Genomic DNA, 15,430 nt, shown 5'->3' with positions numbered 1-15,430 from the left:
TTATTTTCTTCCCAAGACAGGTTTGGTTTTATTTTTTAATTAGCTAAGACAGTTTTTCCTGGATTATCAGCTATTCCTCTACCTGAATCTGATTATTATTACAGAAATGTATGTAGAAAAGGACCATTGGTGCTTTGTTCCAGGCCTATGAATCTAGGGAAGACTAAAAGTACTCTTGGTCCTTAAGTAAAATAAAAACAATATAGCTTAAAACCTAATTAGTAAGAATAAATAGGTAAAATAGGAGCTACCACTTGATAGACTGACACAAACGCTTCTATTTTCCCATTCTCTCCCATCAATTAACTCACACTCAACCAAAGTGTTTCAAGCTGGTTAACTTGGTTATGAGTTCTCATGGTTTTCCTGGATACAGTTATTTCCAATTATGGCTGTTTTCTAGTGACCACAATGATATTTACAATTGCTCATTTTAAGAAGCTCACTTAACTCCTTAAGGGCTCCAATATAACACAGGTTTAGATAAATTTATTTTTTTCTAGTTTGTGCTATGTAAATGTTCCCACAGAGGCTGGATGAGTGTCTGTGAAAGTGAGTATTTTAACCTGGAAAGATATTTGCTAACTAGGTACAACCAGGCAATGTAAGAGCTAGAAATATATAATTATATACAATATTGAGAAAAGATTATTTCTGAAAAGGCAAACAAAATGTTAATAATCTAATAAAATATATAAATCAATTTATAAATTAATTAATTTCCAAATCTAATTGAAATATTGTTCAAATACCAATTATAACCATCTTAGACATTATAACCTTTTTAATTCCTTTGGAACTTGTCAGCATGCAATAATTATTGAATTATCATAAAACCAAAAGAGTGTAGTTTAATAAACAGAAATATTGGAATCAAAAATGCCAGTCTTATCTCTAATATATACTTTGTGGCAATGGACAAGTTACTTAACCTCTTAGTATCAGTTCTCTAAAACTGTTACAGATGAGTTGTAGATCTGCATTGGTAAAGAAAGTTTCTCCAATGAGAGTTCCCTCCACCAATGAAATCAAAATTCTGACCAAAAAAGCATTTCAAAACAAAACAATATTTTCAATATTGAAACGAACACTCTGGTTTTAAGTGAAATTCCATTAAATGAGCCCCCTAGTGGACTAAAAGACTTCTTTCTAGTATATCTAATTTAAAACCAGGATGACTTGGAAAAATGAGATCCACTAAACATTTTTTAATATTATACACTTAGAGTATATGACAGTATAAATAGAAGAATTAAAAAAAACTTTTCACTCACCTATTTATGTTTTTAGATATAGTCATTAAACTTCTAGAGAAAAATTTAAGTAATGTTTTCTCTATCCATGAGTCAAAAATGGAGAAAACCTACTCTTGGGCATATGTCTTATACAAGCAGTAGATTAAAACGAAGGCATTGATTTCCTAAGGTTTAATTACTTAATGCACACCTGATCTGTTTTTCTAAATAGCATGTAATGATTTTAACAATCAAAATAGAATTTAGACCTTTTTTCTAAGGCCTGAATTCTGATCTAATAAGTCCTGACTTCTGGTCTATCTCCATCAATCCTTACTAAACTGAAACAAAGCATAGAACTATAAATTTTACCCCCTCCGGTACCCCACTTCCCTCCAAAAAAACAAGGCAGAAACTCTGCTCAATTTAACTATGATAGAGGATAGGCAAGAAATCAGTACTTAAAGATTTTTTAGCCTTCTCCTTCAGAGAATAAAATGCAACCTGAAACAACATTTCTCTACCTTTAAATGCTGACCTTCCGCAAGGATCCAAAACATAATCCCTTAAATCCCAGTTTTTTAGTGTCTTGCCAAAACTCCCATTTAATTAGTCATCAGCACAAATTATTTGGCTTATAGAAGAGCTATAAAAAAAGAGCTACCAAATACCGTAGGCATTTTTGTCACATTTGAAAATAAGCAAAATAATTCAGACTTTTGGTTTGGATTGCAGTGGAGGGGATTGTAATATGGTAATGAGAGGTTTATTTACCTTATGGGAGAAGCTTATAAAAGAGCTTAAATCCTCATTCCTTCTAACATCTTAACAGCTGTGCAGTTTCTTACAAAATATGTTTTATCGTTTCAAGAAATGCTGTTAACCTCGCAGTTTTAAAACTGAATGAACAAGGCCTCTTGGACAAATTGAAAAACAAATGGTGGTACGACAAAGGAGAATGTGGCAGCGGGGGAGGTGACTCCAAGGTTAGCCTCAATGTCACCAAAGCGGGTAAACAGTATGTAAAGTAATTGGTGCATCTGCTGGGGTCCTTCCTTCTGACCTGAGACTTGTGATGCTACCAGGACTGCTGGTAAAGGTTCCTCATGTACTATAGTATGCAATTACTGTCAAAGCAAAAATATTTGCATCTGTTGTCAATTTCAAGAATTAATCTTTCATTCCAGTACCAAATCCCTATGGTTTTGTAGATAACTGTATATTACTGTAGATAAGACACTGTAGATAAGAAGCCAAAGGCAGATCAGTCTGTAGTCTAAATCATAGCAGGTACAGAATAGAAAAGAGAAACTAAGAGCATGCATAATATTATATTCTAAGGAGCTTACCTTCAAACATTTATATATAAGCATTAGAAAAGAATAGTAAGCATGACTTTGAGAAATTTGGTAGTGACAAGAAAGATCAGAGAGAGTAAATTAGGCCAGATACTTTTTCAAAGAGATAAGAAGATTCAATGATGAGTAAACATGTGTAGGCTGATATCTACATTTTTATTGGAAGTACCCCTTTGATCTGTTAGAGCAAAGACTACACTAAACTCCTTCTACACTAAAAGAAAGACCTTCTTAGGCTATCTTTGAGTGAATCAATAATTGAACAGATTCCAATTACAGTTATATAAGAGAATAGAAATTCATGTGTGGTAACTAAAAAATTGTGTCTTCTCTTAAAATAGAATCAAGAGCACCTTAGCCTATTATCATTGAATATTTCTTATTGACTCTTTATAAAAACAAGATCAACTAAGTTTTGTCTTTACTTCGCCTCTTTTTTTATTTCCAGCATATTCTTCTGACCTTTTTTCCCCTAAGCAGTGCCTTGAGGGAAAAAAGGCAAAATGTATACAAAAGATAGAAAATATCATGTGTGCCAAGAATCACATTTTAGAATGTGATAGGGGAACCTGCATGCACAAATGGGATTTATACAGGTACTAACTAGATAGTTGTTCTCAAATAGTTTGAAAGTAAAATGAAAGTTGAAACATGTTTAAATTATGCCTTGGTTATAAAACCATTTGTTCTTTCTGGTAATACATTTTTCATTCAAGTATCCAAGATACAAAGCTTAATATTATTATTATCCATTCAGAAGAGAAGCCTTCTACTATGAGGGTTTGTGGTTGGTATTTTGAATACTCATAAGACTTCAGGCCAACTCAAGGTGATGACACAATTGTGACCCTTTCACTGTGCCAAACTGCTTGCAGAGGCATGCATCTGATTAGAAAATGCAGATAATTTCTGAAAAACTCATAAATATAATAGTACTGACTTGGAAAACTAGAAATGTCAGCTTCTCTCAATCAAGCATAAAATCCCTAGCCCAGCTATAAATCATACAATCTGAGTATTGGATGACCCTTGAGAGATTATTTAGCTTTTCTAAGAGAGGAAAAAGCTGAGATCCAGAGTGGTGAATGTGTGATTCAGTTCAGCACCTTCTTGTCTATTCTAATTTTTTCAAGAGATGAGAGAAAAAAATAAGTAATATAGATGCATACAAATACCTTAAACCTGGAGAGAAGGAAAAAAGAAAGAAGTGATTTTGTTCTCCACATCTTTTCCATTTCCCTAGTGCTGCAAAGATATTCTGTGAAGTGATATCACAGAGAAAGAGAAAGGAGGAATAAGAAATATTAAGTGGGATTCATAGAGTTCTCTATTTGTGAGAGTCTCTAGAAGAAAGATAAAAAAGAAAGGAAAATCAATAAGATGTCCTTTCTTAGATTACTCTAAAAGATACATAAAAATATATTATGCCATCCAGCACAGCATTTTCTAATGGAGTGTTTAATATCATTCAAAAATATTTGTTGACTTATAGCTATTTTTATCAGTACTACAAGGAAATCTGGAGCCAGTCTTAATGGATAAATTTCTCAATACTAATGATGAAATGCCTCCTTTTGTTTTCTACTTTAATGAGGAAAAACCATATAAACAAATATAGAAGTTTAAAAGAAATTGAGGAGTCATAAACATGTTTTGAATCAAAAATAGTCAGATTTTTATCTTTATGTGAATCAATGCTCTTATCATTCAAAAAATAAAATGTTTTTATTAGTTAACATTCTATTATATATTACAATTATAAACCTTACAATGGTATGTTAAAATGAGTGCTAAAAATTATTGTAAATCTTCAAATTAAAAAGAAAACTTTTAAAATATTATATTTATTAATTAAATCATTACTCAAAAATAATTAATTAATTTTAATTAATTAAATAATTTTATTGTTATTGGATTGTTAAGCAAAATACAAGATATAATAGTAGTTAAGTACTTGAAAAAATGCTTTTTTTCCTCTTTCCTCTAATGCCCTCCATCTGAAAATTTTATCTGTTTTCACAGACTACTATATCAGAGGCTTTGTGCTACATTCTAGGGAGTATACAAATATGATGAAAGAGTTTCTAACCTCAAGAATTTGACATCTAAGAAGTAACTAAGAAATTCTTTGTGGGTGTAGGTAAATGTCCAAACAAATAAAAAATGCCTAGGTTTGAATTCTTCTCAATCTACCTGAGTGAGCTCCAATTGTGCCTCAGTTTCCTAATCTATAAAATGACAATTTGACTAGATGATTTCTAAAGTATAATCTTCCTAGTAAAGCATGATGAATTTCTCTTTGGGGCAGCTGTCCAGATGACAACCACTGGAACATATATTACTTATCTTGTAGAATACTACTCAGAAAGAGGATCTGATAGTCTAGCTTATCCTACCCAGTTATATAATGGAAGATGAGACTGAAAGTCAAAGAAAAAAACCTAGAGAGCTCAGGTATTATGTATCCCAGACCAGTACTTTTTCTACCATAGCTCACCATGCCTACACAGTGAGTTAAATAAGCAGATAGCACCTAGAGAGATTAATTATATTTCTCTAAAAAACAAGTACATAGATAGGAGAACATTCCTTAAGATAATAAATCTCCAGAACTAGTGAATATCTTCTCTTTTTTTCCCTCCTCTAACAATATTTGACAGTCATAGAGGCAAAGAAAATGGCAGAAGAGACTAAACTTTCTGATGAAGGGTAATTTCTGAAAGAAGTCATATATTCTAGCTACTCCTTATATACTGAAGCATTTTTAACTGTATTACAAGAACTTCATTATATGGTTTTAGGAATTTGATTATATGAATATGTTGGAACTAAATTGTGTTTAGATTTATATAAAGGAAATTTTCTCTATTAAATATTTGCATGAGAATAGAAGATTATTCCAACAAAATTCAAATAATATTTGTCAATGATCTCCTTTTGTATTTTAAGCATGAATGATCCTTTCTCAACAATGCCTAAGTCATCTTTCCCTTGGCAAGGTGTTGTGTGTGAATAAAATAGTAGTGATATGAATACGATAGCAGATATTAGGGACACGCTTCATAGAATAAAGTAAAATCCTATTATTAGCATAATTGAAAGAAGGAAATGAAATGGACTATAGCCAGCCTGTTGACATATACACATTTATAAATCCTGAAGAGAAACAAAATAAATAAGATTATGGAATAACCAGATGAAACAAAATTCTGAATATTAGAGAAAATATCTCAAAGCCAATAGTTTTGGGTTCACAGTAATTGCATACCTTTTATTTACCAATCTTCCCTAGCAGTATGTGCCTGTTACCTAAAGCGATCGAGCAGGCCCCAGTCGTATGTCTTTTTCTAAACCTGGGCCTATAGTACAAGACATAGTACCCACTGTGGCCTCTGCTCTGTCACTTTACCATGCGATTCTAATGTAGTTTTACTTGAATAACATAAAATAACATATATAATGTTATTTATGTTATTTTCCACGTGAAGAACTCCTGTAAACCTTGCCGTTTTGAAACTCAGTGAGGCAGGCGTCTTAGACAAGCTGAAAAACAAATGGTGGTACGATAAAGGTGAATGTGGACCCAAGGACTCTGGAAGCAAGGTTAGTCACTGCAGCTCGGGACCTCCTCTTGTGTTCACCCAACACTAAAGGGAGCCATGGTCAAACCTAGATGGAAAATAAGCAATGAGCATTCCTCTTCCTAGCACAAACCCACCCATTGAAATTAGTTGTATTAGCTTTTAAAAATGGGGCCTGGCTTAACACACACATACACACACACACACACACACACACACACACACACACACACACACACACACACAACCCACTTATTCTTCCAATATTAAAGCTTTAAGAAAAAATAAACCATTAAATTCAGAACAAATCTTTTTTTTTTTTAATGTTTCTTTTAATGGGGTTTCTTTTAAATTAGCGGTCTCCAGTTTAATATAACACTGGTTTTTAAAAAAAGGATTTTATTTTATATTGTTCCATCTGCTTTGGACTTCATCAATTCAGAGTTCTTATTGAATTTACAAAACAAGAAAGGGGACAGTTACCTTTAGCCACTGGAAAAAAAGAAAAATGTATAAAGAAATGAATGTTTACCCAGAAGAGTTCAATAATATTGATTTTCCCAAATTAGCAAAGAATGCACTTTAATTTGAAGAGGCACTATTATATATATGTAAATCCCATCAAATGAAAGAATTGAAGTTTTAAGTTTTTAAATTTTCCCATTAAAATATTCAATGTTTAGTAGTAGCATTTTTAACTCATAAAATTTGTGATTAATGAAATCTGGTTTTGGAAAATGGCAGGACCTATAATTCTGTTTCAATTGGATACATCTGAAATTAATGGTTACCAAAAAAAAATTACAAAAGCATTGCAAGGTAACATTATATATATATACATATATATATAAATTATAAAAATAGGTTTTTTGTCAAGCCTTCTAATTTTAGAGGTATGGAGAATTCGAACTATTTCCACTTTGCTTAAGAGGGCAAGTCTCATGTAACTCATAGTCTGTATTAAAGAGTTGCATGTGACATGTGATAGGTTAAATGATTGATCCATAGTCGCAAAGATAGTGCATGTCAGAGGTCAGATTTACTCTGTTATGTTGCTTTATATACAAATAAAGCATACATAAATATATGTCTAGTTCCTTTATATCTGAATATGTGTTTTTATTGGCAATTATCCATTATTCTGAAAAGGAAAAAATAATACTTGATGTTTGATATGTAGCATATAACCTTAGGGCAGATATTATAGATGGAATTTTAAAATCTCAAGTAGAAACCAGGCAAAGTTCTAAATCACTTCTTATTAAACTATCAAATTTTTCTAAGAGTTTTCTCCACCTCTTGCCCTTAATAGCATTGGTATTTTAACCAGAATAGAATGAAAGCTTTCTTTAGAATATTAAAGATTATTTTACCCTTCTGGTTCAGACAACTATTGTCTATGCCGAAATGAAGTCCTTGATAGAATATCTGAAACTCAGTTACCAGGACCACTCTAATAATGCAGAACAAATAGTGCATCTTTAAATTAAACCACCAGTAGTGCTGTTCACGTTTTCCATTATCTTAATTCTAAGAAAATAATAATAAGAAACCACTGCTTAGGCCACTAATTCACTTCAAATGTTTCATACAAATGTGGGGTTACATAGTGCCATGCATATTACCTTACAAATATATTTCTAAGTGTAGAAAACAAAATTATTATGAGAAAATCCAGAGGTTAAGTTGTGTGAACATCTTAATGTCCCTGATAATTTAAAATCATGTGCTTGGCTATTTCAGAATATTTTACAATAAGATGCATGCCTGAAAACACCATATAATTAAAAATATCTTAATAAGAATGGAAATTAGATTATTTTAAAATATTCATAGCTGTGCTAAAACATAAATAATTTCATTGCTTAAATACTGTGTAGAATAAATCTATCCATGGCCAAAATAGTATGTATCTATCATATCTATCATAACATAATATGAAGAAATGTGTCTTTTTGGTACTTTCCTTACTAATTAAAGGGACTTTCCTATATAGAATGGCCTTAAAATGATTAAATAGCCTATCAGTATCTATGCACATGATTATTCAAACAATAACCATGAAAAACTGAAATGACTGGTATTGAGAACCTTAGTTCCTTAATAAAGTATGGGAAAGTGGGGAGAAGCAGAATCATTCCCCTAGTGAAATGGCAGATATTAAAAATTTTCTTGTAATGTTTACAGAGTCAAGCCAATCCATCACCCATGTAACAAACTTTTAATTAAATCATTTTCACACTTGTCACTTATTTCTGACACTCTGTCCAAATGTTTCCTATCTGTTGATATGGGGGAGTGAAGTGGTTTTAATTGCCTACTTCATAATGTTAATATCCCATTGAATCCAATTACATTCCAAATATGCAAGCAATAAAATTAGTTTTTCTTGGGATCTCCATGATCGATTATTATTATTATATTTAAAATCCATCAACCCAAAATTCCATGTTAAAATCTTTCTGACTTAGAGGTTGTGTATATTTATACTTGTTGCCTGAATGTCTCATTGTTCTTATTGCTTTAGAAAGCCCATGTTTCCATCACTAATTGAAGTGATTCTCTCTCCCCAGGACAAGACGAGTGCCTTGAGCCTGAGCAACGTAGCTGGAGTCTTCTACATTCTGGTTGGCGGCTTGGGCTTGGCCATGCTGGTGGCTTTGATAGAGTTCTGTTACAAGTCCAGGGCAGAGGCAAAGCGAATGAAGGTGGCAAAGAGTGCACAGACTTTTAACCCAACTTCCTCGCAGAATACCCAGAATTTAGCCACTTATAGAGAAGGTTACAACGTATATGGAACCGAAAGTGTTAAAATTTAGGGGTAGGACTTAGGGCCAACACAGTGAGTGGGTGATGCATCTTGTAAATGCAGTGTCGTGACCTGTCTGTCCAGTGGTGGTAATGCTTGCTTCTAATTAGAGCTTTCTATTTTTTGGAAACCAGTGCAAAGTGGTTCAGTTTCTTTGGCTGCAGATGTACAGTACACTCTTCTGTGTTGTTCATAGACATCTGCATTGCAAGAATCAAACTAAAAAAAAAAAAAAAACTTTGCTGTTGTAAATCAATTCAAAGAGTCCTGCTACATGAAATTCAAGTTAATGCAAAAAAAAAATAATAATAAAAAAAATAAAAAAAAAGGAAAAAAAAAGAAAGAAAGAAACCTTTATTTAAATATCTAGCACATCAGCATTTACTTTCCTATTTGTGGCTAAGGTCAGTTTGTTTCTGTACTGCATAATTGTTAAGTTGCCAAGGACCAGATATTGTTTTGTCAGGATGTTTAAATTCATAGATCTAGATATGGAATGTACCTTAGAGGACATCTAAGGCTTTCATTTTATAGAGTAGGAGAGACACAGAAATATTAAATAACTTGTCCGAGATAGTGGACATAGATAGTGTCAGAGGAGTTTCCCAGAGCCAGATCTTCAGCAGTTGTAGGTTAATCCTGGTGATGATTGACACTTTTTTTAGGTTAAATTCTGCTTTCAGATTCAAACTCTTATTAAAGTGAATCAGAACCTCAATCTTATACCAGTAATAGAACTTAAACTACACTTGAGATTTTAGTTCTATCAGAGGGATCCAACAGAAGTTAGATGTTTTTGTGAATGGAATCAAATCAAATTTATTTTTAAAAGGCACATATTTTGCAAGTCCAGAACAGTTAAGATAAATAAATAGTGGTAAGCAAGAAGTAAGATCTAACCAACCACCATGTAAAGTAATTATAATTTTCCTCATTGATGACTCTAAAGGAAATTGAGAATTAAAAGAATGATTTGTCCAAGGACATGAAAATTATTTTCAGAAGTCTAAAATCCATTCCTTATTTCTATTAACAGACCAAGTGATTTTTGATTAAGCTTTGAGAAAATTTGTCCTAAATTCATGCCTGAATGAAAATATAACAATGAAAAATAACATATTCAATGATTAATTAGGAATATTCATTCTAACATTGAAATTGACTCATTAGAAAAAAAAAAAAACTCTGATGTCAGGAAAGGTTGAAGTCAAAAGGAAAAGGGGACATCAAAGGATGAAATGAAGTGAATGTCATGGAAACAACAAGCATGAACTTGGACAGGTTTTGAAAGGTAGTGGAGAATAGAAGGGCCAGGAATGCTATGATCCATGAGGTCATGAAAAGTTGGTCACAACTGAGCAGCATCAACAACAACATAAAATAAAAGATTCATATAATTTTCAACAAGAAAAATCATACAAGAAATATTTGCACTGAAGTTTGGCATTGACTCTTTAAAGACTGAAATGAAGAAAAGGCAACTTGAAATTCTTTGAAATGGTAGTGATTGCTCTCTTTAAAAAAATTATCCTTGTTTATTCTTATCCCATTAATTTTTATATAGAATTCAGAAAAGCAATAGCTAGATTATGGAGAGTGCAATTTATCATAAAGGAAGTTATTCTCCCAATTTTGCAAATTAAAAATATACCAATAAGAATAGACTGCCAGATTCTATCCTGACTATTGAAATTATTCAAATAGCTTTGGGCAATACAATCATTTGTTGGACCTCAAGCCAAAAAGATGACAAGTTGGGGGGAATTTACTCATCATATTGTTTCCCAAGATGTCCACTAATTCCACAAGCTAGAAAACAACCTACTATCTATCAGCTTCAAGAGCTGAATGTTCAGAAAACATTATGTGTGGAATTTTAGCATTATTTTGTAAAATCTCTTTTGTCACTGCATCAAAAATATAGCTTTCTTGGCAGGAAAGAGCATCTTAATCATCTGAAATGACTGAAAATAGGCAAACAAGATAGAAGAATTTTACCTATGACCCTACTCCCACATAAATAATTAAATAAAAGAATAGCTTGCAAATTCCAGTTCGCTTAAGAATCTTTTGACAATTTTAAAATTAATGAGATATTAATGCTTCATTTTATAACATTATTATAAAAATATTTTAAGTTGACTACATGATATTGTAGTGTACATCCTCTATAAATCCTCTTGTCCTTGAGATTGATACCTCTAAGATAACAAATTTCAGAGGAAAATATACTATTGTATTCCTGTGTTCTTTTAAGTGTTATAAATTTCAGGATATAGGCTATATAACAGAAGCTTTCATAAGAAATAGTTTCTTACTGCAGTCATGCACCAAGTTTTATAATTTTTTTCTAAATTTTAGTCTTGAAGCTAATGACATTTTCAAAATTATTTGAAATGTCAGTAGTTGAAAAACTATTATCCTCACATTAATAAGACTTTTGAAAACTGAATATTATACAGCAAGCAAGACTGATTACATCCAGTTGACCATCCCATAAAGGAAGATGGTCAAAATCAAGAGTAACTAGAGAATTCTAGCCCAATCCAAAATGCATAGTGACTTAAGACAAGAATTTTCCTTTGATCAGCTCCATTCAAGCACAAAACAAAGTGGAAAATTAGGCTATTGGTGCCACAAGATATAGGCATTTTGAAGTATTAGAAATGAATAGCATTTGGGAAGAGATACAAAAAATTAAAGGTATATCCCTTTAATATTTTGGGTCACTTGATCTTTTCATTTGGTTGACAAATAGTCTCTGTCAACATACATTCTATTTCTCAATGCAGTGATTCAACATTATTTTTGTGACTGTAATTGTATCCATACCATTTCTTCACAAAGGATTACAAGGAAAGATAACAAGCTCAAAGATACTACATTACAGCAATATTATAGTGAAGCCCTTAGGAAGCAGGCTATTGGTAATAATATGAAAATTTTGCTTCACCAAAAGTCTTCAAAAGATTTTTGATAGTATTTCTTCCCAGTAAAGACCTGGACTGCAGTTTTTTTTTTCTTAATGATAACTTGACAAAATAAATCTATTCTTCAAGTGATGAAAGTAGTGATAGAACTTATCCCTGTAATTTAACAAAGAAAAGCCAGTTTATCTCATATATAAATGCCAACATCATACTTTTGGTTATCTTATCTTACTCCTTTTCACAAAAGCCCATATTTTTATTATTAATATTAATATTCTCCTTAGAGAGGATAGATGGCTAAAAACTATAAAATATGCTGCTCTCTTAAGAATAAAAATTTGGACAGTTAAGAGGGCAATGAAACAAAATATTTGAATATGTGTATATATAAGATGCTTCATATTGTCAGTGGTAAATTGACCCATCAGTGAAGTGGTATAGAAGATGTCATCCAGAAGATATATACCGACAAAAGGAGGTGACCCTAACATGTAGAAGGAATAATAGAACATAGATGCATCATAGCCCAAGGACTTTGATGGTATCTATAACATGCTGAAAAGTCTCAAAGACAGGCTTCCAGCACATTGGATCAGTCAAGAGCAAGAAGAGTAAGAATCACACAGGAAGATTATATCTGTAGACATAAAGGAGGATGCAAATCTATGTAATTATGAATCCACCAAAGAAATGCATATGCCAAGAAATATCTAAAACAATCTCTTTTGTTGGACAAAATTTAGTGAACAGTCAAATCTTCTGGGCAATTCCATTCAGCAATATTGTACATTTCTAAGCATTGATTTGGAGTTGACCAGCTACTTAGAGAAATCACAAGTTGGATAAATATCTAGGAACCTTACACAGGCCTGTGTGTAGCCACGATCTTACTCATGTACTTGGGCAAATAAAGAAATCACAGGACTCTGTAGGAGACTACATTAGGACAAAAAGACACAGGAAAAAAATGAGTCCATGGTATCCAGAATTGTCCCAAAGTGGAATCTCTGAGGAATCAACAGTTATAGCTAATAGCTAACTACAATTCTGTGTGTTGATGATAATTTTCCCCATTTGTGATTTGGAATAAACTGAGGATCAGAGAGATGGCTTGTTCAAGAAAAGTGAATATAGAATATAGAATGAATGAAGAATGAAGAAACTTAGTGATTCAAAAAAAAATAGAAAATAGAGGAAGGAATAAAAGTAATAGATGACTTTTTAATAATGCCTCAAATTTTAGGAAGTGCTTAACATATATAATTTCCTTTTATTCTCACAATTCTTTGAAGTAGGTACTCTAATGACTATTTTAAAAAGGAAGAAAATGAGACATAGAGAAGTTGAATGACTTCCCCATGTCCACATAGCTTCTAAGAATTAAAGGCAGGATTCAGCCTAACTCCTAACTCCAAGTCCAGTTCACTTTCCTTAAAACCAAAGTTCTTGAAGGAACCTTACAGATCATATTGTCCAAATCCTGCATTTTAAAGATGGTAATTGAGGCCCAGAAAGGTTAAGGAGCTTGCCTAAGATCACAGTGGTGATAGAACTGATTTGTGACCTAGGTCATCTGATTCCCAAATCAATGATGTTTCTATTAACTCACATGCTCACTCCCAAACTCTATCATTTTACAAATGAGAAAACCTAGAAACAAGGAAAAATTGAGTTTGCCCAAGTCAGAGAGTAGGCAAATGTAGAATGTACTGAATTCCAACATCATATAGGTAAAGAATTATATCTTCCTAAAATATTGCATCAACAGTATTTGAATGTTAAAAGAGAGTTCAGAGGACTTCTAATACAGCCCCTATCCAAATATCAATCCTATTTACAATGTCCCCAATACTTCTGTTTGAAGATTTACAATGACAGAGAATCCACTCTCTATTAAAGTATACCATTCCTTTTTTATTATTATTACAGTATTTCTTAGGAATTCAAATCTGTCTCCCTCAAACTTCAAATCACAATCATAGTACTGCCTTTTATTTCATTTTTCTAATTTTTAACATGTTTATTTAAAATTTGAGTTCCAAATTCTATTCTTCTCTCCCTTCTTCCCTTCCCCCCAGTGAGATATAGGTTTTACATATTCGATTATTTAAAAGATTTTCATACTAGTTATTTTGTGCAGATTTGAAAAAAAAGAAAGAAAGTGAAAAAGATCATGCTTAAGTTATATGCAGTCCATGTAATTTCTTTCTCTGGAGACAAATAGTATGCTTCATCATTAGCTCTTTGAGATAGTTTTGGATAATTGTATTGCTGAGAATAGTTAAATCATTCATACTTCTTCCTCAAACAACATTGCTGTTACTTTGTACAAGTCTCCTTATTCTATTCACTTTACTATACATGAATTCATGAAAATTTTCTATGTTTTTCCTTATCATTTCTTATGGCACAATAATATTCCATTACAATCCTATGCCACAACCTGTTTATTCATTCCCCTATTGATGAATCCTCCTTTTATAACCGAATAGGACTGATCATCTATACAACAACCTCCAAGTATATGAAGATAGATATTATGCCCCACTAAATCTTCTCTTTTTTGGTCTAAAATTTCTCAGTTTTTTTTCATTGAAAGTTGTAGGACACATTACAAGCTTTTGAGAAATAGAATTATACTAGAACAAGAGTGGAAATGAACAATTTAAAAGATCATTTTCAGATCCTTATCTACAGTTTTACTTCTCCATTTGTGAAATCTTGGCTTCCTTTTCATTTACATTTGGAGACTAGTTTGGCACAGGCCAAAATTAGCCAAGTATCTATTACTTTCATTTATAGTGTAATTTATAAATTTTATGACTACTTTAGAAAAGCACATGCCCATTGTATATCTTCTATCTATAGCCATGACATTTTCTTTCTTGAAATATTCATTTTATAAGGATTAGATGAAGATTTCCAAATAGATAAGGAGTACTGCTTATTTTCTTCATACTTTTTGTTAACATTATTAGCCATAGTCATACTTGTCCATTCCTAACAATACTACTCAAAGCTGACTTTGAGTTATTTAGGGGAAACTATATGAAACTGACTAGGTTTCTTACCTGGACTGTGCCACTAACTATGGTCAGGTCACTTCACTCTTCTGGAGCTCAAATTTTATTCTAATTAAAATGATAAGTTGGAACAAATGATCTCTAAGGCCCTATCATTTTATAAAAGTTTTAATGTCTTCAGTATTCATACAAAGTAAATACAGGCTAAAGAATTTCTTGACTTCTTGGCACCCTATAAATAAAACCTGCACTTAACCTTTTCTTACTCACAAAAGAGAAATGGTTGGTGTGAATTTGGAAAATAAACAAATGGCAATTCAAAAAAAAAAAAAAAAAAAAAAAAAGAATTTCTTGAAAAGATGGGAAACCCAGAAATAAGTTTCTCCTCTTGACTGAGATAAATCACATGATCAATTTTATTTTCTCTCCCTGTTAAATTGCCTCTTTTAGAAATTAATATTCAAACTCAGGTCCAAGAAATAATAAAAAGATAA

At 32.0% G+C, this 15,430-nt stretch overlaps 1 protein-coding gene across 8 annotated transcripts in view; it reads left to right on the top strand.

The window, feature by feature from the left end:
• Positions 1 to 15,430, top strand: part of GRIA4 (glutamate ionotropic receptor AMPA type subunit 4) — a 481,423-nt gene that overhangs the window by 463,887 nt on the left and 2,106 nt on the right. The window contains exons 14-16 of one of the 8 annotated variants that reach the window (XR_012488407.1): positions 2,107 to 2,221; positions 6,082 to 6,196; positions 8,748 to 8,882. Coding sequence is in view for 6 of the 8 variants with exons in the window: in XM_074304370.1 (XP_074160471.1) it covers positions 6,082 to 6,196; positions 8,748 to 8,993 (361 nt within the window). In the remaining 2 variants the exon portion in view is untranslated. Of the gene's footprint in view, positions 1 to 2,106; positions 2,222 to 6,081; positions 6,230 to 8,747; positions 9,246 to 15,430 lie in introns of those variants that run through there. The other 7 variants (XM_074304367.1, XM_074304368.1, XM_074304370.1 and 4 more) reach the window with 7 other exon arrangements.

Source organism: Sminthopsis crassicaudata, chromosome 3 (genome assembly GCF_048593235.1).
Source record: "Sminthopsis crassicaudata isolate SCR6 chromosome 3, ASM4859323v1, whole genome shotgun sequence".
Taxonomy (NCBI): Eukaryota; Metazoa; Chordata; class Mammalia; order Dasyuromorphia; family Dasyuridae; genus Sminthopsis; species Sminthopsis crassicaudata.
The sequence above is the reverse complement of the archived record's forward strand: the minus strand, read 5'-3'. Positions and strand labels throughout refer to the sequence as shown.